Below are 24,422 nucleotides of genomic sequence, written 5' to 3'. Positions count from 1 at the left end.
GTGCGGAGGAAGGACCAGCCAGGGACCAACCAGGTTTATTTTGGACAATCATGTACAGCCATACCATGAAGTAAATGGAACAGAACATGTGCAACTGTTGTCAATCAGCACTCCATAGGAGTATATTTCCTGCTATCAGAATGCTACTGTACCTCTTTTGGCTTAGGCCGCCAGAGAAAATATATATCTGCGAATATAGACGCGTTTTCAGAAATCGGTATGAGCCGGTGGTCCCTATGAAAAGAGAAGCTGGAACTCGGTTTCGGAGGAATCCAAACTCAGTACGTAACGGTCCAAACGCCCATGCCAGCTCTTGTAATTTCTAGCTAATGCATCTAGGTGCCAAGGCCATGGAAACCAGTGGCTCCTTGATGCTATCGCGGGTGGTGTAGGTGTGACGTTGACAGATGGTCTTCTGATTGGCTGTAGTTGGGCGAAGCTGGGCAGTCGGTGTCGGAGGAATCAAAGTCAATGCTCCGGACGAATGGTCAAAGCGTGATCCGACTCCATTCCGACGCCCATTTCTGCTCTGCAGGCGGTGAGCAACTGGTCCAGCTCAAACGGCTCACATGGTTCCGTATCCACTCTCATGTGGAGACGAACTTGATTGAAACTTCTGGGAAAAGGCGCATTCCAAGACCCAAGCAGGCTTTCTTGGGCGGTCCTGGCGGATGAGTGTCCTCGCTGTGGAACCTTAACCTGCCCGTGTGCGAGCCCCTGTCGTACAGCGCGGTTCCGCCGCCAATTATTAGCAGCAGCCGAAACAAGCTGAGTTGGTACATGGTACATCGACATTGGTGGGCCGCTTGAGTGAGTCTAACACTGCCTTACCCAGACCAGGATTCCATGTGGAGTTTGGATCTCAACCTCCCCGCCACCCAGTCCGGCACCTCACCCACCCAACTGAAAGTCACGCTCTGTTCTCTGCACAACGGAGCTGCCTGCGCCATCCCGGTATGATGTGTACTCTAGCCTGTAGTTGATTGGATTATGTAGCAGTGGTACAGTACGTTCAGCTTCACTGTGGATCTAGTATGTGAGGGGGATAGGCGACAGTTTCTCCGTAGTGTGAACGTCAAACCAGCTAATTTCATACAGCCTTGGCGAATTGCCCTGTCTCGGGGTTGGGCGGCCACGCCTGCAAGCCTCCACTTGCACTATCTCGTGTTTTCGTATACGTAATTAACAAATTGTGCATATCCGCTCTGACAAATCTAGCCAATCATACATGCCTTCAAGCGTGAGCCTGTCTCGGAATAACATACTGCCGATGCCCGCCAGTACCCACTACCCAGCCCCAATAATCTCAACTTCATCTTGTATATCACCTGTTGTATTCGCTCTCCATCCTCACCTCTGTCTAATCTCAACCCCATCTACATCAGCGTCTCGGCTCGCCTCCCTTCCACCCTTTGTCTTGCGCACGCGCCCGCTCATGTCAGACAGATCTGTGTCCAGCGTCCTTTTTGTTCATCTGCTCCTGGCTGCTTGTCCGACTCCTTGCGCGAGTAGGACTGGAATCCCGTCGGAACTCATCCGAACGTCGCCTTCGGGCTAATGTTTGGGTCTGTAACCCGTCGCCCTAGTCATTCTACTGCTCGTTCAAGAGCCTTCAATGCATCTCGAGTAGGGTCAGGATCACGCCGGCACTCGTCTTGTCTATGACCAGCCTGCGACGGACTCTCATCAAAAGGGAGGAAGGGACGACATGATCACGGTAAGTATTAACCCTTCTGGTGCCTGTCTACTACGTTCTCTACGTATACATCCAGGGTTTTGAATAAAAGCGAATACAACATGTCGTCCGACGAGGAGATTTTCCTCAGATGCAAAGAGGTCTTCGTGGTGCGTGAAGATACTACAGGTAGACGACAGCCCGAGTTCATTGACGAGCCCTTCAGATTTTTCGGCAAGTATAAGTCGTCAGGATCGGTCGTCTTTCGTCTTAGCCTCTCCATCACCGACAGCGCCTCGAACGAAACCGTTATTTATCTACAAATTACACCCAACCGTATCGAATCACTGAGATCTATTATCTGCGACACGAACAATCCAAGCAAGGCGCCTTACATTGAAACTATTAATGAAAAACTAAACTGCAATGCAATCCGCCTTCAGTTCCAGCTGCGGGGCGACATGCATGCCCAAGTCATCGTGCCGACGGATTTCAACCTCGATAAGTTCCCCGACAGCCCAACGCGGCGTGTCTTTAGCACTGCCACCTCACTCGCGGCCGTTTCAATGTTTTCCGTGTACGTTCCGCACAACGTTTTGTCGTCAAAGCAGTTGGGAAATCTCGTCCAGGCTATTCCGCAGTTCGCGAGTCTGTCGACAGCCCAACAGCACGAGTATAATCGCATGGTGGATTTGCGCGGGTTATATAATGGCAAGGGTGGCAAAGAGTTTACACCCGAGGACCAACGGACACCAGCCACGATCGAGTCGCAGGATGACACTATTCCCTTTAACACTCAACGTTACCCAGATTTACCCCCGGCATATGAAGAATGCCTGAGTGAGGGACAGCAGTCTAGGGCCAGGTCAGACGTCGCAGCCATCTCTGCCGATAGTCCCGTCGGCGACCGTGCCCTGTCGGATTACGGAGGCACCGAACGGAATGCTTCTAAACACGTGCTCCATCGCGGGAGCGAAGACAGCGACCTACCCTTACCTAAAAGAAACGCCCAACTCTCAGAAAACATGTTGCGATCCCGTCTTGCAAGTCTTGCCCGCCATCAAAGCACGTTGGAGTTGCGGTTTGAGCGCCAGTGCCAAGAATTCAGAAAGCTACAAGAGGGTTTCAAGGAACTTCAGAGGCAGAACAAAAAGCTCGAGGGACAGGGTGATGACGTGGAAGAATACTGCTGTGTCTTGGAGAAGCGCCAGGTCGAGAATGGGGAGGCCATCGAGTCTGTAGCCATCCATGCTGACGAGCTGGCTGGAGAGTTCGAGGAGCTCGGGAAGCAATTGCTTGACGTTTGTGACGAGGTGAAGGACTGGGCGGAGAATAACATGCCAGACATGATGGAAAAGCACGCGGAGAAATGGCTTGAGGAGAACATGGCGGAAAAGTATATGGAGAAATGGTTTGAGGAGAACATGGGCGAAAAGTTCATGGAGAAATGGCTTCAGGAGAACATGGCGGAAAAGTACATGGAGAAATGGTTTGAGAAGAACATGGCGAAAATCATGAAACGTCACATCGATGACCAAGTTGCGGCTAAAATAGCTGAAATGAAGACGAAGATGCGCGAAGCCCTTTTAAACTAGGGACTGCTGCTGCTTGAAAGATTATGTGCAAAGAATCCAGACCCATTACTCGGAAACAGAATTGGAACAGGATGAGTTGTGGGTATATACACTGATAATAGCTCGTCTCTGCTATAATATGGCCATACCAGACGACTGTTTTTATTGCTGTGCTTCATTTGCTGACGTGGCTGGAAGTTCAGTAAACAGGTCGAAAGAGCATGAATACATACTGGACGACTCTCCTTGTCTTACTTCCACGCCTCCATATCCTGTGCACAGCTTTACCAGAATGGATATGTCACCAAGCAACATTCGAAATACAAGCCGCAGCTTTGCTGCTCCAGCATAAGGCAAACCATGTACTCGCGGCTTAGGTGTCGGGCGAATGCAGGGACATCACAGGTGTAAGGACTTGACTGCTACCGATTTTGGAGCTCACAACTACCGTGATGGCTCCAACCTCCAAACTACCGTGCCGCGCCTCGGTCGTGTGACGACTTTCCCCCAGCGACCGAGTTCTAAGCAGTCCATCTGGAAATTGAGAGAATTGTGAATCTGATTTCTTCGATTGCCCTGATAATAACAAGATAGAGCATTTGGACAATTACCGTAATATGAGAAACCTATCTACTGGGTCTGATTCTCTTTCTTCGATTACCATCATACCGTGCCTCATATTTATTTATCTCGAATGCATCATTGTACGCCTTCATGTGAGACCAATCTCCAGAAACCTGCCAACTTGAAAGCCTGGGGCGCAGATATTGGTGTATAGAATCGTTCAAAACGTTTTCCTTATCCGAAGGGGCAACAATACATTTCGATTTGATGTAGTCTTTGAAAAACCTTACCAAGGGTTGATCGCCTCCCTCTTTCACTAGCCATTGATCAGCGGCAGCGATCGTGCGTCTCAAGACAGAGAGGGGATCCTGAACCGGCAAGCCTTGTATGAGGCGGTCAAATTCCCCAAGTAGACGAAAAGGAGCGCCCTGGCCATGGAGCAGAGCCCCCGTGTACCAATGCCAAATATATATTTCGATCAGACCGTAAACTAACCGATAGCCCGGTATGGGTTCCTCCCGGAGCGCGTCAAGGGAATCTTGAAGAGCATTATTCGATTCGAGAAACTTCTTCAAACTCTTGGTGGCTTCTCCTCCGAGGTCTCCGGGATACAACCACATGAGGAACACTACCATGGGAGGCAGCTCAAGCACAGGTCTCTCCGGCTGGTTTTGGTATTGATTTTGGTGTTGTGTACGCTTATTGTAGAGAAATTCGAGGCTATGTTGATCTTCTGGTGTCAGGCGCATTTTAAGGTCGACTGGGATATCGTCGAGCTGTGCTTTTTGTTAGCCATATTTTGTCAACTAAGCGCAGAATCATCAAACAAACCAGTGTTAACTGGGGAGAGGCATGAGTGATATAATGATAGTATTTGTTGAGCTTGTAATAATACTCGTTATCTCCAATCTCCTCATTGTAGAAGGCTCTAGTACGAGATAGAACTCGGCCGATCTCATCAGCCTTGAAGAAGTCGATATCGCTTCGCGGCGAAACGCCCACAATAGATACCAAGTAGGCGCGATTCTGTTGATAGGTATAACTTGGATCAATCTTCCCTTGAGTATTGGAGAAAAAATGACTTATTAAGCTGTACAGTAGTGAAGCTTTCTGTGTTTCGTCCGCATTTTCCTTGATGGTGGTTTTTGTTCGGCAATCAAGCCAATATGTCAGTGCGTCTGTGCAGAAGTCTTTGATTCGGATTTCGTCAACTAGTTCTTTGCAGTTCTCGGTGACAACACAGCACAAAAAGACTATCGACTTGACAACTTTTAATCGATCTTCTGTATTAGCCTTGCGAAGTTAGAAACTAAAAGAATCAAAAAGATAGATGATAGCTACTCACAAGGTTCCAAATATGGAGTACTGACAGCCAAGCACTGCTTGCGTTCGCCCCGGCGAAAGTCGTATAAGAGGACATCGTAATGAAGAGTCAATAACCTCCGATGAAGTTCGACCTGAAAGTGATCAAACTGAGAAATGTAGAAAATATTCGTTTGACTAACTTGCGTCGTATTTATGTACCAGTTCTTTCAGCCCCACTGCGTAATGCAATACAAGGCATGCAATCTCGAAAGGGTCTGAAAGAGTTTTCCCAAGTCTGTATATCGATTGGTTGGGAAGTGCGCGCCCCTGACCGGGGAGCCCAACTTGCTGAAGTGATTTTGCCCTTGCACACTGGCCTCAGCACCTTGCACGATGGCGTTCATCGTAACTCCCAGGTTAGGCCATCCCCGACGAGCGTGGCCTTGATGTCTCAGTGGATCTCTGGTGTGTCGCGTTTGTTTTCCCTACGACCGCACGTCAAGGGATCCCAGTTGGCACGCCGAAAGGCCAACAGATACTCCACTTGTGGACCGCGGAACCATCGGCAACAGTCAACTTGCATCGGAGAAGATTCCCAACAGAGCTGCATATTGCTTGGCTGTAGGTGCAGACGCAGAGGAATAATCCAGCAGTGTGAAATGTGAATAGGCCACCGTCCTCATGGGAGGATCCTGCGTTAGCTGGAACGTTTGGAGACCAAGCGTGAGTCGACGGGTTTGCCGCGATTGGGTAGCTTCGGATTCCACCCTTCCTCTCGGCCCAACCCATTTCAATAATTTTCTGAACCGCATCCAACAAGGTTGAGTCGAAATGCACGGGATAGCTTCCTCAGATCACCCGGGTTTGTCACAACTGATTAATCAAGTGTAAGGAATCTTTTCATCACGCGCCCTAAAGGTAGCAGCAAACACCACTCGGGACCCTATGGTTGAAGTTGCGGGCAAAAATAGACCTGGTCATAAGGCGCTCGTAACAGCCAGAATTGGCTGATACCTGGCTCCTTCGTAAGGTAATCCTTGTAACGCTCCAATCGATCGGGTGGCACCAAAGGCCCATAGTTGCCATTCTCAACGAATTTGAGAGTCTTCGTGACCAACTTTGCGCCTGACCACTTGCTCCGTTTAGCTGCTTTGTGCTAACCAGATACCTAAACATATTTTGAAAGCCTGAATTTACCTTTGACTGGTAAGGGCAAAGCCGGCTTCTAGTCAACTTGTATTACTTCAGGTGCCAACTGTATAAAGACCATTTTTGGCATGTATAACACCTCTGAGACGGCTTTGGTTGTGAATATCGCAACCTTTTCAACTAATAGATAGCTTCCAAAAATGGAAAGCAAGATGATTATACCATCCCATGGTAGAAGTTCCATGCCAGCTCACCAGATTCAACAAATGCTAACACTAGCCATAGACATCGTCATGTTTTTCCGTTTAAGGAGGTTATATCCAACGTTTACTGTCGCGTCTGCGGTCTCCGGGTGCGCTGCCATAGTAATGCTGCTCGGCAAGTCACCAGCCATTCCGTCAGTTTTACATAGTTTGTCGACATGCCTATTGGTTAGCTCAGCAATCACCGCGGCATTCACCGCGACGACGACAATTATGCTCTCACTCAAGTTACAAGAAAACGACAGGCCTACTCGAACGTGCTTAGCAGTAGCGTGGACCCCGATCTTCTTTTTTGACTGTATGATAATACAACTAGTACTGGCTCTCGCGCTTTGGTTTGCAGCGGGACATTCTTGGCAATACGCTATTGGTCTTGGAGTCTTATCTGGATCTACATTCTCAGCAACACTGTTTATTGCGATATTGACAGGGAAAACCATTAATGGGGGCTCTTATGGAAGCCCTATTGACGAAAGGGGGCCCGAGAAGTGAGCAAGTCTGTACGTGAGAGATTGAAGATGCGTTTGAATTGGAAACCATGTGGGGCCAATCTGTACTCCGTTGCATATCTTAGCAACATGTTCCAAGTTCCAAGATATCTAGGCTTCGGGCCCAATGGCTGAGAAGATGGGCTGTCTGTCTCCCACTGAAAATGGCATCCTATGTGAAAACTACAAGCTGACTGCAGATGAAATCGTAAGAACAGCGGCTGTTCACGTTTAACAACACGGTAGGTAGGCCGCCACGAAACAAGTGCGCTTCACCGCTGACGAAAGTCGTGAATCCCAACGAAAGTGTTGGTCGATTTGGCAGCTTCCCATGCGCTGTATTACATGTATATTGGTAGCGTGAAACTCCTCCAATTTATGTACCCTCTCACCTTCTTCATTGCGGCGGAAAAGAATTTGGTTGGCGGAGAATGGCCTTGCAGAGTCAAAGGCTGCCTCGTCTGTGGCCACTCATGCCGCGCACTTCACAGGGATCTTTCCAACCAGGCTGCGAATCAAAGTGCGAGAAGGAGCGAGACACTCTAGCAGGTAAACAGAATACGCAGCGCCGGGTCTATTACATGGCTAGCAGAGAGCAGGCTTTGCTATCTTTTGGGGCTGTGCATCGCAGCTCAACTATAAAGTTCGATGACCCCGTTGGAAATGTCAATTCATTTCTTGTCCTTAATCACTCACTTGAACTCGTATTTCTCCTGATTAAATAAATCTTTTCTCGGCACTATGTCAGAGCGCTTACCACTACTCAGCCAAATTGGCAACCCCCCGAATCCGTTGGTCACTATCGTTTCAATATTTGGTTGCAAAACTTGGCGCAACGTTGGAAATGTTGCGAAGCCCACCATTTTCTGTAGTAAGTTAAGCCTACTTAAGGTTGTCCGGTTCCTAACTCTCGCATCTTAACAGGCCGGCTCAACTTTCTCATCATAATGATACCTATTGGCATTATTAGTGGGCTGTGTAACTGGGGCCCAACGGTCATCTTCATCACCAACTTCCTGGCAATTGTTCCCCTTGCCGTAATGATGTCGTTTGCGACCGAACAAGTTTCGCAGGTGGTGGGGGCAACAACTGCGGCGTTGCTTAATGCAACTTTTGGCAACGCCGTTGAGTTGGTTGTCAGCGCCTTCGCACTCATCAATGGCCATATTGATATCGTTCAGTGGTCCATGCTTGGCTCGATACTCTCCAACTTGTTACTTGTTCCAGGTGCAAGCTTCTTGTGCGGCAATATCGCCAAGATGCGCGTTGCTTCGAACAATGGGGTACAACAAACGTTTAACCCGGAACTTGTGCAAACAGCCTCTTTACTAATGGTTATTTCGGCGGCTATGTTTTTGATCGTTTCTACTGTAAGGACTCTCCGATGCGTGTGTAGGCTCATCATATTAACCCATGCTATGCGGCAGTTCTCTTTAGGTTTTGAGACGGCCGAGCCTGTAGAGAAGTTGCACGACATACTAGTCCTATCTCGCACAATCGCTATTCTCTCTCTAGCTTTGTATATTGCAGTCATTTATTTCCAGCATGTCACCCATCACAATCTTTTCAAAGGAGTTGATGAAGAACATGGAGAAGCCGAACTTGGCGCTGTGGGTGCGACTTTGGTGCTCCTTGTCATTACCGTTTTGGTTACAATCAACGCGCATTACCTCGTTGATAGCATTGATAGCTTCATTACCACAAACGGTATAAGCAAGGGATTCGTCGGAGTTATTCTCATCCCAATCATCGGAAACGCGGTAGAGCATTGGGCAGCGTTGGACGCAGCCGTGAAGGACAACATGGATCTTTCTTTAGCCATTACCACCGGTTCCAGCATTCAGATGGCTTTTCTTATTACGCCACTTCTAGTTCTGTTCGGATGGGTTCTAGGTCAACCTATGAGTCTGGACTTCGGACTGTTCGGAGGCGTCAATCTAGTATGCTCTGTACTGGTTCTTGCATACACAATGCAAGATGGAAAGTCCAATTATCTTGAAGGCGTCGGTCTGATTGTATGGTACATCGTCTTGGCCACAGCCTATTGGTTCTTCAGATAGGTCATGCTCGCGTGATCCTGGGCCCAGCGCAAAGGCAAATCGATCACAAAGTCTTGGACGGCTTCAACAGACGCCAGGTGAGGGAGAGAGTTGAGCGCAGGCAATGGGAACGGAAGGCTGGTTTATGTTGAGAAAGGGGCTTCAGTAATTTAAGCAAACCATGTTTTAATACAATACCTCCACAACTGTTATTGTAGCTGTCTTTCCGCAACTAACAGAATATCCCATGGTGTCATAATGCTGATCCACCGTCTTCCAGAAGTCTTACAGAGTGACCTTTGAGGTCATCGTGTCGAAGTTGCTTGATTATTCTCCCCATTGCGTTCTGGGCTTTTGATATTGGAGAGCATTCCGTCTGAGGTACCACTCTCCAACGATTTCTCGGAGAACATTTTCTCGTATCGCATTAGCTGCGTATTCCCATCGCGGAGAGTTTCGTAGGCACGGTTTCCTATCTACGGCTCGGTTTTAGACTGCAGCAGTCTCGTCTGGGGCGGAGTGGGTTGCGTTGTTGGAGCCTGACTTCGGTCAGTTGACGCGGAACAGGGCGCGAGGTTCGGTGATGGGCGAGAGATGGCGAGATTGGAAACACACCGGCGACGGAGGGCCTATTGTCGCTGGGTGCAGCAACCGGCCGCTTGCCAGCATGTTGGTATGTGGGTGATTCGATTCGAGGTTCGCTGGCAGTAACGGGCACCGAAGCACGATGTAGACCTGGCGGTTCAGCCAGGCAGGCAGTTTTCTACAAGCGCAAACCCATGGCAGCCTCTTGGTTTGGAGAACTATCAGGGGCTAGGGGCAGTGTGTTGTGGGCCATTCTGCCTCTAAATTCAGCTTGACGGGAAATAATTAATTTACCCCAAGTCAACGAATGAGATTAAAATCGTCGAAGAGGGACAGCACTCTAAGAAAACGACAGCAACATGCAACAAGAGCGTCAGAATTTTCCGGAGAAGTATTCCAGGCCATGATCCACTGTGGCAATATGGAGGACTGCACAAAATTGGACGATAGTTATCCGTCACTTTTGCTACAACTAAAGGGAACACGAGTGATACTTTCAATGCCTTCGCGCCGTTATATGGATAGTGTAAATTTGACCGGCACATGAGACAAGTTAAAAATACACAAAACGACCGAAAAATACACAAAACGACCGGGACTCTGCAGCATCAGTTAAGCACTCAAAGTGATTGGCGCGTGGGAAGGAACAAGCCAGGTAGCAGCGACGTAATCGCAACAATTTCACGCTCACTGAAAAGGTGGAGGTGACTCGTGAGGGGTTTCGTGATTTGTAATTTAATCTGGATTCGTCTGTAAATCAGTCCCAGATCAGGTAGGTAAGTTACGGCCTCCTGCAAATTTTCCATGGGTGGCCCCCAATATGTTGGCCGTATCCGCCCTAGAGAGTGCTGATTCAAGCGGCCGGTTGATACCAACCGTCAACAGGGCATCTCTGAGCTTCCCTAAGCACCGCTTAATATGTGTCAGGTCCTGTCGACGCCTGTTGGCTTTGCGAACAGGTGGCCCGTGGAGTTCCCATGCAGGTTATGGATAGGTCCAATGGCAACAGTGACAACAGTGGCAACAGTGAATCTGTCGGCGCCGAACCGGCCGGACAGCGATGACGAGCGAACCATCTTCCATGGTCCGGGTCGAGGAGAATAGACCCAAAAGCTGCTTTGCAATGTAGAAGAAATAGTTGATGCCGAAAGCTGGTGGGTATGATTACGGCTGACTGCTAAGCGTCCAATACCGTGTTGTAAGCTTGGCGAGTACGAACCATTGCTGAGCACATGTAATCAGTTTAGTTGCCTTCGACGCCAGGCAAAATAAGTTGTGCGTCTGTGTGATGAAGCATTCACCTGTAATGCAAAATACTGTAACAGTTTTGTCCTACTCGCTGCTTTCTCGTCCTTCGCCTCTGCCCCGTGACCGTCGTGCCAGAATTCGCTGACTGCGTCGAGGTTGCTCACTTGGCCTTCTTCGACGTGCCCGCCGTTCTGCCGGGCTCGGCGTGTCTGGTAATTCCTGTCCTGACTCGTCATCAGATGATTCTCCTGGCCCCTTCTGTGCCTGTGTGTTCAGGGGCTCCTCTCCAAGACGTCCCCGTCTCTTTTCAAAGGGGAGGCATGGAGATCGATCGACACCCTCATGTGCTTCCAGTCGGTATCCAGGTGAAGTCTTTGGCGCGTCTCGTTCGTCCTCTGGAATCGATCGTAGAGTTGTCTCAAAATCTTCTTCCATGTCTTCAAATAGCTTGGCGGCGCTCGTCCTGCCCACGCAACCGCCGTTCACCCGGTAAACCCAGTGTCATGAGACTGAAGGCCAGATACTGGCCCACGGTGCACAAGTGAAAATGACTAGGATGGGCCAACACTTCGAACTGGGATGGAAACTACTAGTTAGTGACTTGTGCATATGTCTTGGCACGGTTCGTGCTGAGCAGCATTTGCCCGCCGGATCGTTCGATGTGTTTTACAGTCCCCGGCCATCCACGTACCGTCTTTCGCCAGGCCTGCAGGCCTGCATGCCACCAACATCGCGCGAAATGGTGACCAAATACACGCACAGTGGGGGTAGCCTTGGGCTCCTCTGTACTCTGAAGTACCCCTACGCCCTCAGCACCGGTTGGCATGCGTGACACCGAGATGGAGCTAGTAACAAACTGCCAAAAGCGCACAGACGACACGCTATAGGCCCTCATTGACATCAGGGTGTAGTTAGGAAGGCCATTTTTTACAGGGCAGACCAAGCAAGGTGTGGATTACCCACCCCCTACGCAACGCCATGTCATTGAATCCACCAACGACACGGGGGTTTTGGCGTTGCCCCGCAATTGGACGGCTGCCCACGAAATAAGTAGTTAGAGAGCTCCTGGCGGGCACATCCATTTGACGATATCCCGTCAAAAACACCCATGTCTGGACAGACTCAGGCATGGCTCAGGCGGCCACTCTGTACCAAGTTCGGGGTGGTACACGGGCGATATTGCTAAGAACACGATGTTAGGTAGGCTCACGGCGCAGTTAACACACCGCCAATTTGCTTTCTCTTCTGCCGATCAATAGGTTGCTCGCGGTACAGTGCTTCAGCGGACGGAGGTTCTCTTCACCCCGTCCAGCCAACCCAATATGCAGACTGCCAAAAGCCTTGTGCATGGTCCTGGAAGTCAGGGATTGGCATCCCAGGCACCTGTTAATTTTCTGCCTTGCCTTTGAGAAGCGGCGCAGTTGTGAGCCTCTCAGTCCGCCGTAGCATCGCCTCATCACCGCACGACTGTCGCAGACAAAGCCATCGCCTCGCGATCGGACAAATCCAAGTATATCAACACATTCATTCCTCCTTTCTTCCAGAGTCCTTCACACCTAAAACTTGAGTCGACTGTGTATATTCTCTCGCTCATTTCGCCATCAAACTATCGCCACACATCTCCTGCCTTAATTACTGAAGATACGATTCGAAGCACACGATGAAACCGTGTTTAGTCGCACTAGCGCTATTATTGGTTGTCTTCGTCCTTGGTAGGCCAGTTGCACCGAATGCCTCGTTGTGGGCACGTAAAGGCGCCGGCGGAGGAGGAGGAAGAGGAGGAGGAGGAGGAGGAGGAAGAGGAGGAGGAGGAAGAGGTATGTCGAGTGGGCTCTAGTAAAGAGAAAATTATTCCTATTGCGAACTTGACAACTCCATGGGAAGTGGTCTTTCAGTGTGGAATAAGATTGTGACTGCAGTAATGTGATCAGGCTCTCTAACGATCAGGGTTGAAAAGTGAAGCGGCATTTTGCGGGTTGGCTAATAGGTACACATCGTGCAGATCTCTGTACAACAGGCGGCCAGCGCAAGGTGCTTCACATCTCATAGTTGTGCAGCTGGTGGTTCTTGGCCATGTGTTGTAGTCATGAGTGAGTTGCCTATTGGGGCTAGGGAGGTGCAGGCGACCGAACACGCCGAGCAGACATGAGCCATCTTTTCAGGCCGCGAATGAAAACAGTCGAATAACAATAGTAGGGCTACCGAGGAATAGACCCAGTCATGGGCTGCAGACTTGGAGGCCTCGAAGGATCTTAATTGCACTTTCATTGAGAAACAGGGCTGCAATGTAGGCGGCCGGACGGGGTGGAGAACAATGTTTCCTACACATAGTAACTATCTATTTGGAATCGTGGAAGATTATGGCAGGATGATGTTTCTCACCGCCTTAAGTATACAAAACATGGAGCCAAGGGGACAGTCATGTCCCCGACTCCCACAGTGTCGTCCGTTGTGCCCTTCTCCATATCAGAACCACAACTTGTCTTCCGTTCCCGAGCAGGTTCGTGTCAGAAGATGCTGGGCCCCATGTATTGTGAATATGATCACTCCTGTGGAGCCAGTGTGTGCTCTGCCAGTTGAGTTTCCCATGCCCCAAAACGAGTTGCCCTCTAGGTACGGTCATGGGTCATGGGTGCCTGGCGACAGAGCTTGAATTTAACGATAAGGTCAAGGATCTTCCTCTTTCTTGTTTCAACCAGTGAATTTCTTCAAGCAAAGTGGATGGCGGCATGAGAACACATGGGCCCAACAGCGGTGAAAGTTGTCCTTCGTGTGGCTGGTGTGTTGCCCTGGAAAGGATGAGAGAACCATACTTCTAGGCTTGAACTCCGGTGTGACCGAGGCTGGCGGCTACCATTTGAACGTCTGGGTGCAAGAGTGGAAGCGAAATAACGGTAGAGTGGATCTATATTCGTTGTGCCAATCGCGGGAGGCCTGAAGCTCATCTGTACACTCGGCGGCAAGAATTTAAGATACCTGGGTATGAGGGTGTTAACATATCAATTGTAAGGGCGTATGCACCATGCAGCTGGACATTCCCGTCTCTCAGAGATGGACATGAGACGCATTTAAAAGGCAGAAATGAGGGCAGCCTTTGTCCTACATGGTAAAAAAATCCCTGTCCGTGATCCAAGCCATCGCCTGCGTCACGGCGATGCAAGGTTGCTTAAATGACCCGCCCACCTTCCTTCTCGTCAGCGGTGAAGCCTTACTAGCCCGGATGGGGGTGCCGCTGTTGATCGCACATCCAGGCCATACTGAAAGGTGAGCAGACCATCTTTAAACAAGCGTCCTGCTGTCAATGTAGACTCTCATAATCTCCTCCGTAGTGCCACACAACCTAGTAGAAACCGGTCACGATGTTGACAAAAGTCCCCTTATTCTCCTGGGTTTGCCCTGTAAGCTTGTTCATCTCGAGTTTTTGGCAATTTCTAACTTGCTGCTTTACAGCATTGCAACAACACAACCTTTCTGAAACCCCGATATATATCTAAAAGTAACGATAACCATGCGGCATTCATTGGCGATAGTTGCACCAAGTGCGAGGCATTTTATTCGCCTTGCACGAGCATGCTTCGATACGAAGGGCCTCTCTCTACCCCGAATGGTCTTTCTTTAGCTACGCCTGAAGAAAAAGAAATGATATTTGAAATGCAATGTCCAGTCGATGTTATTACAATGTACAAGGCCACCCGAACTTGTAGAATCAAAACTCCAATCATACGCCTGTTCAACGAGTTTATTTTTTCATGTCTTCGGTTTACGTTTCAAGAGCTTTGGTGGAATGTTGTTAAGATTGGGTATATTGTATTTCAAAACCTGAGTTTGAATGCACAGGAATTAAATCCTCTATGGTTAAGATTATCATGACAGTGTTTGTTAGATCTAGGAATGTACATTTGTTTGGCAAGAAAATGAGTAGTCCCTCGGGTATTGTAGGCCGTGTCCAAACTTGGTTTCCTTGTGTTAAACGCTACATCTTCCGATGAGGATCGCATTGTCGTCATAGACCGAGGTAGATCAAACGGTAGAACACCCTCTGTAGCTTTAGCATTAAAGACAATTATCTAGAAATGAATCGCCGTCGCTTCCAAAGCTGCCAAACAACGCAGCTGCTGACTCGACAATCTTGGGAATGACGCCTGGACGGTCAAGCATTACATCGACGTGCGTAATCAGCCTCTACTGGCGTCTCAACTATGATGAAGGCGCGGATTTTTAGCAGCGTGGCATTGAAACCTTCCATGTAGAACTTTGTGGCAGGTCCCATGTATTTGAGAGGCAGGATGTCATCTTTTTTCACAAGCAGAGTGTAGGCTCGACGTTGCTCGAGTAGTAGGTGTCGACTTTTTTGTTCGCCTTGGTAAGGAGGCTCTGTCCTTGACTAGTTGAACGACAAGCTCAAGACATTCCTCTCCTTCGAACTGATCACAGCCGGCCTCGAGGATGCGAGTCACTCTTTGTAGCTCGGTAGTATACTCCAGTCCCCACGCCCGTGCCGGCATGTCTTGTCCGACGATCACGGCGTTAGTAACGAGTCCCCAGGTGATGACAACTATATCGTCGAAGCCGAGTTCTTCTCTCAACAAGCCGGTGACATTTGGTTGGTTGAAAGAAAAGCCAACAGATTCATATTGAATGCCAACAGGGCGCGAGTATCATGACATCATCTGCCTAGCAACAGCAGCGATTGCGGCTCTGAAAGGTATCAGGTGGTCCTCAAAATTGTTTCCGGGGTATGTCTGGTTTTTCCTGTAAGTGAAATGTGAGTCTTCGCCGTTTTCCGTGGGGCCGCCGCCGGGGAAGTACTTTGTAACAGTTGCCCAGTTCGTCGCCTTGGAACCTCGTGACATATGCCGCAACAAGTTCACTGGTAAGCTCCGCATCTTCGCCTTATGTGTTTTGGATGTGAGCCCTCCGAATTTCTACACCAGATACTCCTCTCGTGCGATGCTGGCAAAAGTCTTGGTCCCGCAGTGTTGCAAGACCTTAGGTCTCTGGCCGATGTGAGAAGCCACGGGCTTGAAATCCAACACCTCTATGTTCATTTCTCCTCAATAGTCACGCACCGAATGGGATCCTCGACACGACAGATGCTTTTACCGAGACTTTGGCAGAAGCCCTAGATTATTGGCCAAGAGAGATCTTCCAACGCTGACTATTGTCAGTATCCCTTAAGTATAAACCAAATGATGCGGAACAAAGGGTTTCGAGTTCAACAGTGTTTTATTCAAAACTAAAAATAGACTACCCGGACGACTGCTTACCAGGCTTTGAAATGCACACGTGTTATCACGCAACACCAAAGAGCGGCGCCATTCGATGCACCCTGTTCCACGAATACTGCTTGCCCAACTTCTAAGAGGCACTGTGAAGAGATTTTTGGGGCTTGAATACAGGCCAAATGATCTTAAGAATGGTATGTCTCCTACTAGACTAGACGCCCTCGTCCAGAATGACATACCAGCCGGCTTGGTAGTGTGTTGCTTGCCGTGACGAGTGAACGTAACAAACATTGCAGCTAGCCACCAAACCGAAAAAAAAAGAGAAAAAAAAAAAAAACGTCTGCAGCATCAAAACAAGGTAGCAGCTTAAATGACTGGCCGCTGATGTTAGGTCATAGTCACAGTCTTAGTTTGTACAATCCCGCTTCGGGGCAGGATGGCCGTTTCAGACGAGCTATCGCCCTTATAGGGTTCAGCAGCGATTTCCACCAACATGCCCGGCGCCAAATTATTCATCGATAAGCCATTCTTGTCCGTGTCATGAATAGTGACGCCGACGCCCGCCGCCTGCCTCGTCCCTCGCCCGTATGTGCTTTCGCCTAGGAATTTTGGCGCAATATGGCGAATGAACTTCTTGAGCGTCGGAAAGGCTGCACAGATGACGAGGAGGTTGGCTTCAATAATTCTGTGATACCATGTAAGCGAAGAATGAAAAGAAAACGATAGAGAAGGTGCAGCAGTGCTCACATCCAGACGCCCTGGAGGACAAGCAAGGGAGGGCTTCAGATTCGCCGAAAGTAGGGGATTTGGTAGTGTCCATCTTGATGATGCTAATGGTATGCTATTGATAGCAGTTCGTGAATGTAATGGGGGCAAGCTTGTGTGGAGATTTTGTCAAAAACGAAGATCTGAAAAAACCGTGGAGGACAAAAGTTTGAGATTGTTGTGGGAGCAAGAAAAAGACATTTGCAAAGTGTAGTTGAGTTGAGGCGGGAAGGAGCTCGAAGGTCGGTAAAAGTGGGCCGAGGTGAGAAAGTGTCTGTAGGCAGGTGCGGTCGATGGAAGAGCTTGTCGGTACAGAGAAAGGAAAGTAGTAAACGAGGCTAGTCAAAGATGCCTGCGACTGACATCCTTGAGTGGTGGGAGGCGCGTACCCTAAGGTACGAAATGCAGGAAAAGTGCTTTCGTCATAGGCGCCTGACACCAGCAGCGCAGTATTTCGTGCCGCTATATCTATGTCTTGGGGTTCACTACCTTTCTTGCCGGAGCGAAGAGCGATAGTCTCGTACCAAGCGGGGTACGTCTAACTTGAGGGTAGAAGGCCTGCCATCGTCAATCCCACCTAAGCGGAAGGGCTTGAATTGGCGTGCCAAAGCTTCGAGAAAATGTATTACCAAAGTGCCTCGTTGAATGAAGGAGGGTGTTGAATAAGTATCGAGGAAGGATGTATACCGTGGTTCCATATCACCGCGCGAGGGTGAGATTAGGAGTCGTATTCGGGGCATTTGCCATCCAGGACGCAAGCAGAATGTATCTTAAGGATAATCGTGAGAGGGTGCAGGAGTTGCGCTTTTAATATCTAAAGGGTCGACAGCCTCGTCCACTGTAGGTTTGGCAGCCTTGTCATTGACGACAGTCAAGAAGCTAGGTGCCTTGATTTTGTCCTCCACCTGCGGCACAATATTTTACGGGGAAACTTCATGATCGGAAGAAGTAATGGTGTTGGCTATTGTAGACGCGAAAAGCGAGTTGACGATCGTTAAGCTGGCAACTGCCAAGATGGGGTAAGCCTTCACGCGGCCGCGATAGCAGTGCGTTTGCTGTCTGGAAAGCTTGAGCGGCCAGACGTGCGACAGCTATCGCAGTTGTAGCGACCTCCGTTCGATCCCCAGCTTATCACGAAGGGTTTGGCATGCTTGAGACCAGATAACTTTCGTATGACCATTGTGTCACAAAAGTTCCCCGGTGACTGGAACCAGAAGGAAAAGTGGTACGGCACCGAATATCGCCATGAAAAGATTACCGACGAGTTCATGGCGGAGATCAAGAAGGCGGCTTCAGGCCCTGCTTCAGCACGTCCAACCGAACTCCATCTCCCTCACAAGAACAATTTCATTCCCACAAAGCTTGAGGTTGAGAAGAAGGAGGTCAAGGAGCCGGCACTGTCACCGTGCCTCGTCCGAAATGACAGCCTCGCTCGGACATGGTTCAAGAAGGATGACACGTTCTGGGTGCCCAAAGCCAACCTTATCATCAGCTGCCGGAACCCAAATATCTACTCGACTGCGGAGAATGCTGTCAAGGCCTGGCTATTCACTGAACTCATTACAGATGTTCTCGAGACTGACTTCTATGATGCGGAGCTTGCTGGCCTACAGTATAGTGTCACGCTCGATGCTCGTGGACTATTCCTAGCTCTCAGTGGATACAACGACAAGTTGGCGGTCCTCCTGGAGCAGGTTCTGATGACGATGCGAGATCTCCAGATTAAAGATGAAAGGTTCGAAATTATCAAAGAGAGCCTCAACCGGGGATATAATAACTGGGAGTTGAAGCAACCGCATAGCCAGGTCTCCTATAATACGACTTGGCTCAACTCTGAGCACTACTACGTCGTAGAGGAGTCTCTGGCTGAGTTGCCTAACATTACTGCCGAGGATGTTCGCCAGTTCAAGAAGCAGATGCTTTCACAGATGCACATCGAGACATACTTGCATGGAAACCTCCACAAGGAGAATGCTCTGAAGATGACCGATATGATTGAGACGATTATGAAGCCCCGCGTTCTGCCGCGACCTCAGTGGCCCACTATTCGGTCCTTAGTTATCCCCCCCGGGTCGAATTATGTCTATAAGAAGACGTTGAAGGACCCCGCAAACGTAAATCATTGTGTTGAGGTATGCCTCTATGTTGGTGACAAGGTTGACCGTCTTGTTCGCGCCAAGACCAAGTTGTTCGACCAGATGTCTGATGAGCCAGCTTTCGATCAACTTCGAACCAAGGAGCAGCTCGGATACGTTTTTTTCAGCGGAGTGAGAAGCTTTACCACCATATACGGCTTCAACTTCATCATCCAGAGTGAGCGCACGTACTTGGAGTCGAGAATCGAAGCCTTCCTCAACTTGTTCTCGAATAACTTAGATTCGATGTCAGAGTCTGAATTTAAGGGCCATAAGCGTAGCTTGATCAACGAACTCCTCGAGAAGTTCGAGAACCTAGACGAGGAGAGCGAAAGTCATTGGCATCAGATCGTCAGCGGATATTATGACTTTGAGCAAGGTAAGCAGATGCATATTTAATCCCTTGTAGTAGCATGCTGCCAATTCGCTCTATAGGGCAAAAGGACGCGGAGCACATTAGGGCGCTCACGAAAGCGGACATGATGGAGTTCTTCCAGCGATATATCAAGCCAGGCTCGGCGACACGAGCGAAACTTTCGGTGCATCTGCTTGCGAAAGCAGGCAAGTCGGTCGAGACGGATGCCGAGGTCAATGGAGTTGAGGGGGAGACCAACGCAACCGGCTCGGGGCCCATTCCCACCACGGATGTGCGCAGCTTCAGAGTGAGACTGCAGCCAACACAAGGTGCCCTGCCAATCAAGGATTTGAGCAAATATGAAGTTACGGGCTCCAAATATCATAAACCCCTACGTTCATTAAGGAGGCTTTATGCAAGGAATGCCGAGTCTTAGGCAGTCGATTAGGTGTCAGCTATGCTTTTATTAGCATCAGATGTTATCTCGTCTTTCCATGAAGGAGTGAGCTTTGCCTGGAAGTGAAGGCATTTCTCAAGGAGCTGTCACCCTCGGAGGAGCCGCCAACTTGGAACATCTTGCGCTTCAAGGCAGAGACAGGAATGAGCCGCAAGTTGTGGATGCCTCGACCCTGCTTACTAGAAAAACAATACCCACCAAGGGCAATTATGGACTGCTCATTGTGCGTGATGCACTTGGCTGGCAGCAGACGAGACGATGGTGCGAGAATGGTCATCTGCGCGGCGAATTGGAACTCGGAAATGGGAGGAGCCGCAGACAGCAGTGGTGGATGAAGTAACCTTGGGCGAGAGAGGCTCCTGGGAGTTGTTGAATATGTGCTGTTGTGGAGTGGTGTGTGTGTACACGTGTGTTATGTTATGGTATAGATGGATTACCATCCCTTAGAGTGGTAATCTCCAAAGCCAGTGCCCTTGGAGAAGTACTGCGGAGCGACCGGAGCATCTTCTGTATTATTCATGCAGATCTCTTCGGGGTACTGCTTCAGGTTGGCGACGTCGTGGGAGGTGTGACGTCGCCTGAGAACGGCGTTGGCTGTTGAGGACTTCTGTTGGCGCTCCCAGAGAAGCTTACGTCGGAGAGACTGAGTCAGCTCAGTTGCAAGCATATTACGTCGGGTGGTCCGGGGAGAGAGAGCAGCCTGGAGGTGGCTATGGCTCGCTGTCGTCATGATCGGCTGAGCCGGGACTTGGGAGCCCGGTGCGAGCTCATGAAGCTAGTGATCTTGTATGAGGCTCTGGCTGCTCTAGTGGTTGGTAGGAGGCCTTTCGAGGCGTGGGGAAGCCTGGGTTGCTCTAGATCGCAGGGGAGAGGCTAGGCGATAGGTTTGTGTCGTTGTCCTCGCTATGTCTCTTCTGTTCGGTGGTGGGGGCTGCCGTCTTTAAGGGTGAGGCCGTCTCGAACTGTCTCATGCGGCTGCGCCCGACCTCGTTAGCAACCTGCTGCTGTTCTCGTCTCACGGGGCAAATTCGATCCCAGTCTGAGTGAGGGCCAGAGCAGACTGTGCGCTTTGCCGGGCCTCCTGCCCCTTGGATGGGGCAAGTATTATTGCCCTCATAGGTTCAAATCTTTCGCAATTAAACCATCAGGAATTTGGCATAGTCCGTCTCGTACAATCCTGTGAGCTCTCTTGAGGCGGTCTGCCGCCACGAGTACGGTGCGCAGGGTCTTCCCATCTCCTCTCGGGATGCAGACTTCAGCTACAGCATCACTGTTCTCAGTACGTAATTGCTGTATGAGGGCTCCTTCTTCCGTCTTGTCAGACCTTTTGAGGCCGTGTACCACTTTCTCGGTTTACAGCTTTCCGCTTTGTCATGAAATGCCTCTGAGACCCAGAAGGGTCCTCCTCTGCCTTTCTCTTCTCTCGCTCGCCGGCCATTATTGAGAGCCAATCCCCGCTCGAGATCCCACGACTAACCCTGAGCCTAGAGCCCGGCTTCCGCTCGGATCAAACTACACTACATAGGTATGGGGCGTAGGAAGGTGTTAAGAGTGACTTGATTCTAAAAAGATTGTATGGGTACATAACGCAACTAAATCTATTTCCGGTTTGCTTTGTACACCACCGACTCGGTGTGTTTGGTGAGCTCTAACCAGTTCTTGACAGTTCCTGAGTTCTTGTCTGGCGTCACCAAAGAACCTCATACAAATGAGTGGCTGCATGGAGACCGAAAGACACTAGCTTCTTGTTTAAGCGGCCTGAAATAGCCCGTTTTCTAAATTTTTGCTTATCTCCTTGAACCATGACGCGCATTTTTCCAATGCGACCTGCGGATCGTCGACCATTAATAGGAAGTTTTGCACTTCCGCGGCAGATGCCACTCCTGGAGTAATTTTTTGTGCAAAGCTTGCGGCGGCAAGCCTGTCTTCTTCCCTGTAATTTCCTTTTTCTGTAGCGTCAGGCTTGCCGTAGATGGATAGGAAGAGTTGCTCTGCGCATGATTCGTCTATAAGCTCGAACTGTAACTTCATGTCGACCCGCCCTGGTCTGAGGAGTGCCTCATCGAGCTTGTCGCGATGGTTCGTCGTCATGATGAGAATACGATTTTCTTGAGCAGCGGCACCATCTATGATGTTGAGAAGCCCACTGAGCGTAAGACCTCCTAGGTTTTCACTATTGTTCACTTTACGCTCCTGCGTGACTCCTGACGCATCGATGTCTTCTAGCAGAACGATGCAATCTTTTGGAAGTATTTCGAAAAGCGTTGTAAGAGATTCGTCATCGATCTTAGTAGAACCAGAATTGATGCAATAGATCGGAAGGCAAAAGTGGTTGCTCAATGCTACGCTCAAAGATGTCTTGCCTGTTCCTGGGGGCCCAGAAAATAGATATCCTCTGCGATTGGGAATGCCTCTTTCTTGTCGCCACTTAGCTTGATCGGGGTCCAGAAACCATCCCATATCGCTCAGAAGACTTTTCTTCATTCCCGATTTAATAGCAATGGTTGAAAGATCGCGTTCAGGTTTGGCACGCTTTTTCCAATTGGGGGTGTTTCCTGAAAGGTCGGTTGTATATATCCACGCTTTCGTAGTCTTGTCGAAGTAATCTTCTTTGATTTGTCGTATGAGCTTGTCGAGAGGCTCTGCATCTCGGCCTAAAACATACAACGTGATTGTCTCGATTCGTGCTCCGGGACGTTGGCGGTTGATATTTCGATGAATCCAGAAAGGCCAATTCTCATGCCAGAATAGCGTAGAACCAGCTCTTGGCGTGTAAATCAAACCACTGTTGTGTGACCTTTCGGCGCCATTTGAGGGTGTAAGAAGTCTCAGGAAAACCATCCAGTGTTGGTCATCCCAGCCGACAAGTTGATGCCTTTCCTGGGAGAGCCCACGATGATTGCTGGTCCATATAAGCAGGTCCCGGTAGAAGGAGTCATCATTGTTGAACTCTCGGGAACAGGTCGACTGTTCCCAGAACCAGCGTCGAAGTGGCGCCAAAGAAATCCCATTGAAGATAGAAGGTAATAAAATTAATGGACTTAAATTGTAAAAGTAATCCAAGCTACGTTGGACTGTTACAACAAAGTCTTCCATGAATAAGTGCTGTTGGCTTAGGTCTAGTCAATCCGTAGTGTTCGAAGACGCCTCCTTCCGCTCCTGACTCCTTGGCCTAGGTATTTATACTTTACTGATGCTGAGCCTGCCATAGTCCGACGGCCTTTTTCTCGATTGTAACACACCACTGATACTTTCAGGGGACACCCAAGCCTTTGCAGGCAGGCTCCAATCACATCGAAATTTGACGTAATATACGCGCCAAGAGCGCCTTGCTACTGCCTGCCTTACCTGATTCAGTTCTTTCTCCGGTATTCTCACGGTTGGGTCTTCCCGTTAGGTTGTGTATTGAATTTTGAGGCTGCTTGACAGGCTTTTAGCCGTTAGTGCCTGCTCGCCGGCTGCCTTGTCAGCTAGTTGACCTGCATTTGCGGACTCCAGTTGCAGGGTTAAAACGAGTGCAGTTTCATTCAGGTATAGTGGAAGCGAGAGCGAGGCTCACGCCCCTCCTCAAGACACAACCGGTACTAGAGTCTGGCTAGTGCTATGCCAATTGTCGTCGTTATCTCTATCGACGTGTATCCTCACAGAGTTCAGTCACAGTCGCATTCGATGAGCGAGCTACCTTTCAGCTACGTGGTTTACGCCTTATCTGATGATGAGGTTCAATGATGGCGGTTCTTATGTACCACCTCCGACCCATCCCAGTGGCACCGGGTTCACACAAGCTCTCGATTCATTAATCTAATCGTCTGAAGGGCTACCCCGCGATTTGTGGCTGATTCCTCTGCGTGTTTAGCGTGTGGCTTTGTGGCTTGGATGCCAGGCCTGGCGGAAAATCCATATGGCACATTGATCAAGCCACGACGCAATCGCCCCCGTGATGTCAGGCCAGGTTAACGATGCCATAATCCCTAAATCACCCAATGCCACATGTGGATCCACCGATTTAAAGAGATGTTTGCTAAGGTCCTTACTCGAAAGCACCATAGGTTGTTCGTCTATAGGCATTTCGAGAACTATTTGGCGATGTGCTCAATTGATGGTTCAGAGTCTGTCGCGGTTTAGAGCGAAACATAGGTGTCTCTCGAGCCTTGCGACTTACCGAATTTCTCGGATGGTTTTGCTTGAAGGCGGCTCCCGATTGTCTTCCTCGAGATTGAAACAGTCGATTGACTTAATTAATTGTGTCAAATATATCGGCCAGACTTTCGTGGCATTCTCAAGTCTTTTGTACCCTATTCAGCGGTGCGTTTGTGCCTGCGTTTCACTGGGGTTCAGCGGGTGAGATGCACCAACGGCTTAACTGAGCGACGATCTGCTGCGCAAGAAGATACACCTCCACTGAAATGTTCCATCAGCCAAGCTGAGTTGGACGGCAAATTTAGACAATGTCAGGGTAGGGAGCAACCCGATGTTGTCGTGTGAAAAGACCCGTCTCCCTCTCAAATTAGCGCAGCTTCCAGCCCCCCTCAGCTTTCCCTACCAAGCACATCCCGGGAATCGGCGACCCTCCCTTTATCCATCTTTCAACTGCT

General features: G+C 49.5%; 6 protein-coding genes across 6 annotated transcripts; 3 read left to right on the top strand and 3 right to left on the bottom strand.

Moving 5' to 3' along the window:
• Positions 1-2,136: 2,136 nt before the first annotated feature.
• Positions 2,137-3,270, top strand: CTRU02_215601 (uncharacterized protein; the record flags this gene model as incomplete). The annotated part of the gene is made up of 1 exon (XM_036723704.1): positions 2,137-3,270. One exon carries the CDS (start codon positions 2,137-2,139, stop codon positions 3,268-3,270), a length of 1,134 nt encoding a protein of 377 aa, XP_036584387.1.
• Positions 3,271-4,140: 870 nt separating this feature from the next.
• Positions 4,141-5,233, bottom strand: CTRU02_215600 (uncharacterized protein; the record flags this gene model as incomplete). Its single annotated transcript, XM_036723705.1, has 4 exons — positions 4,141-4,195; positions 4,309-4,589; positions 4,645-4,839; positions 5,159-5,233. 4 exons carry the CDS (start codon positions 5,231-5,233, stop codon positions 4,141-4,143), a joined length of 606 nt encoding a protein of 201 aa, XP_036584388.1.
• Positions 5,234-7,965: 2,732 nt separating this feature from the next.
• Positions 7,966-9,078, top strand: CTRU02_215599 (Vacuolar calcium ion transporter 2; the record flags this gene model as incomplete). The annotated part of the gene is made up of 2 exons (XM_036723706.2): positions 7,966-8,388; positions 8,446-9,078. The coding sequence occupies 2 exons, from the start codon at positions 7,966-7,968 to the stop codon at positions 9,076-9,078; spliced, it is 1,056 nt and encodes a 351-aa protein (XP_036584389.2).
• An 8,974-nt stretch (positions 9,079-18,052) lies between these two features.
• On the top strand, positions 18,053-19,806 carry CTRU02_215598 (a-pheromone processing metallopeptidase ste23; the record flags this gene model as incomplete). The annotated part of the gene is made up of 2 exons (XM_036723707.1): positions 18,053-19,394; positions 19,451-19,806. 2 exons carry the CDS (start codon positions 18,053-18,055, stop codon positions 19,804-19,806), a joined length of 1,698 nt encoding a protein of 565 aa, XP_036584390.1.
• A 454-nt stretch (positions 19,807-20,260) lies between these two features.
• On the bottom strand, positions 20,261-20,557 carry CTRU02_215597 (uncharacterized protein; the record flags this gene model as incomplete). The annotated part of the gene is made up of 1 exon (XM_036723708.2): positions 20,261-20,557. One exon carries the CDS (start codon positions 20,555-20,557, stop codon positions 20,261-20,263), a length of 297 nt encoding a protein of 98 aa, XP_036584391.2.
• Positions 20,558-21,576: 1,019 nt separating this feature from the next.
• Positions 21,577-22,923, bottom strand: CTRU02_215596 (uncharacterized protein; the record flags this gene model as incomplete). Its single annotated transcript, XM_036723709.1, has 1 exon — positions 21,577-22,923. One exon carries the CDS (start codon positions 22,921-22,923, stop codon positions 21,577-21,579), a length of 1,347 nt encoding a protein of 448 aa, XP_036584392.1.
• Positions 22,924-24,422: the final 1,499 nt, after the last annotated feature.

Source organism: Colletotrichum truncatum (assembly GCF_014235925.2).
Source record: "Colletotrichum truncatum strain CMES1059 chromosome Unknown Contig_0017, whole genome shotgun sequence".
NCBI classification, from domain to species: Eukaryota; Fungi; Ascomycota; class Sordariomycetes; order Glomerellales; family Glomerellaceae; genus Colletotrichum; species Colletotrichum truncatum.
This window is presented reverse-complemented; position numbering and strand designations above follow the sequence as displayed.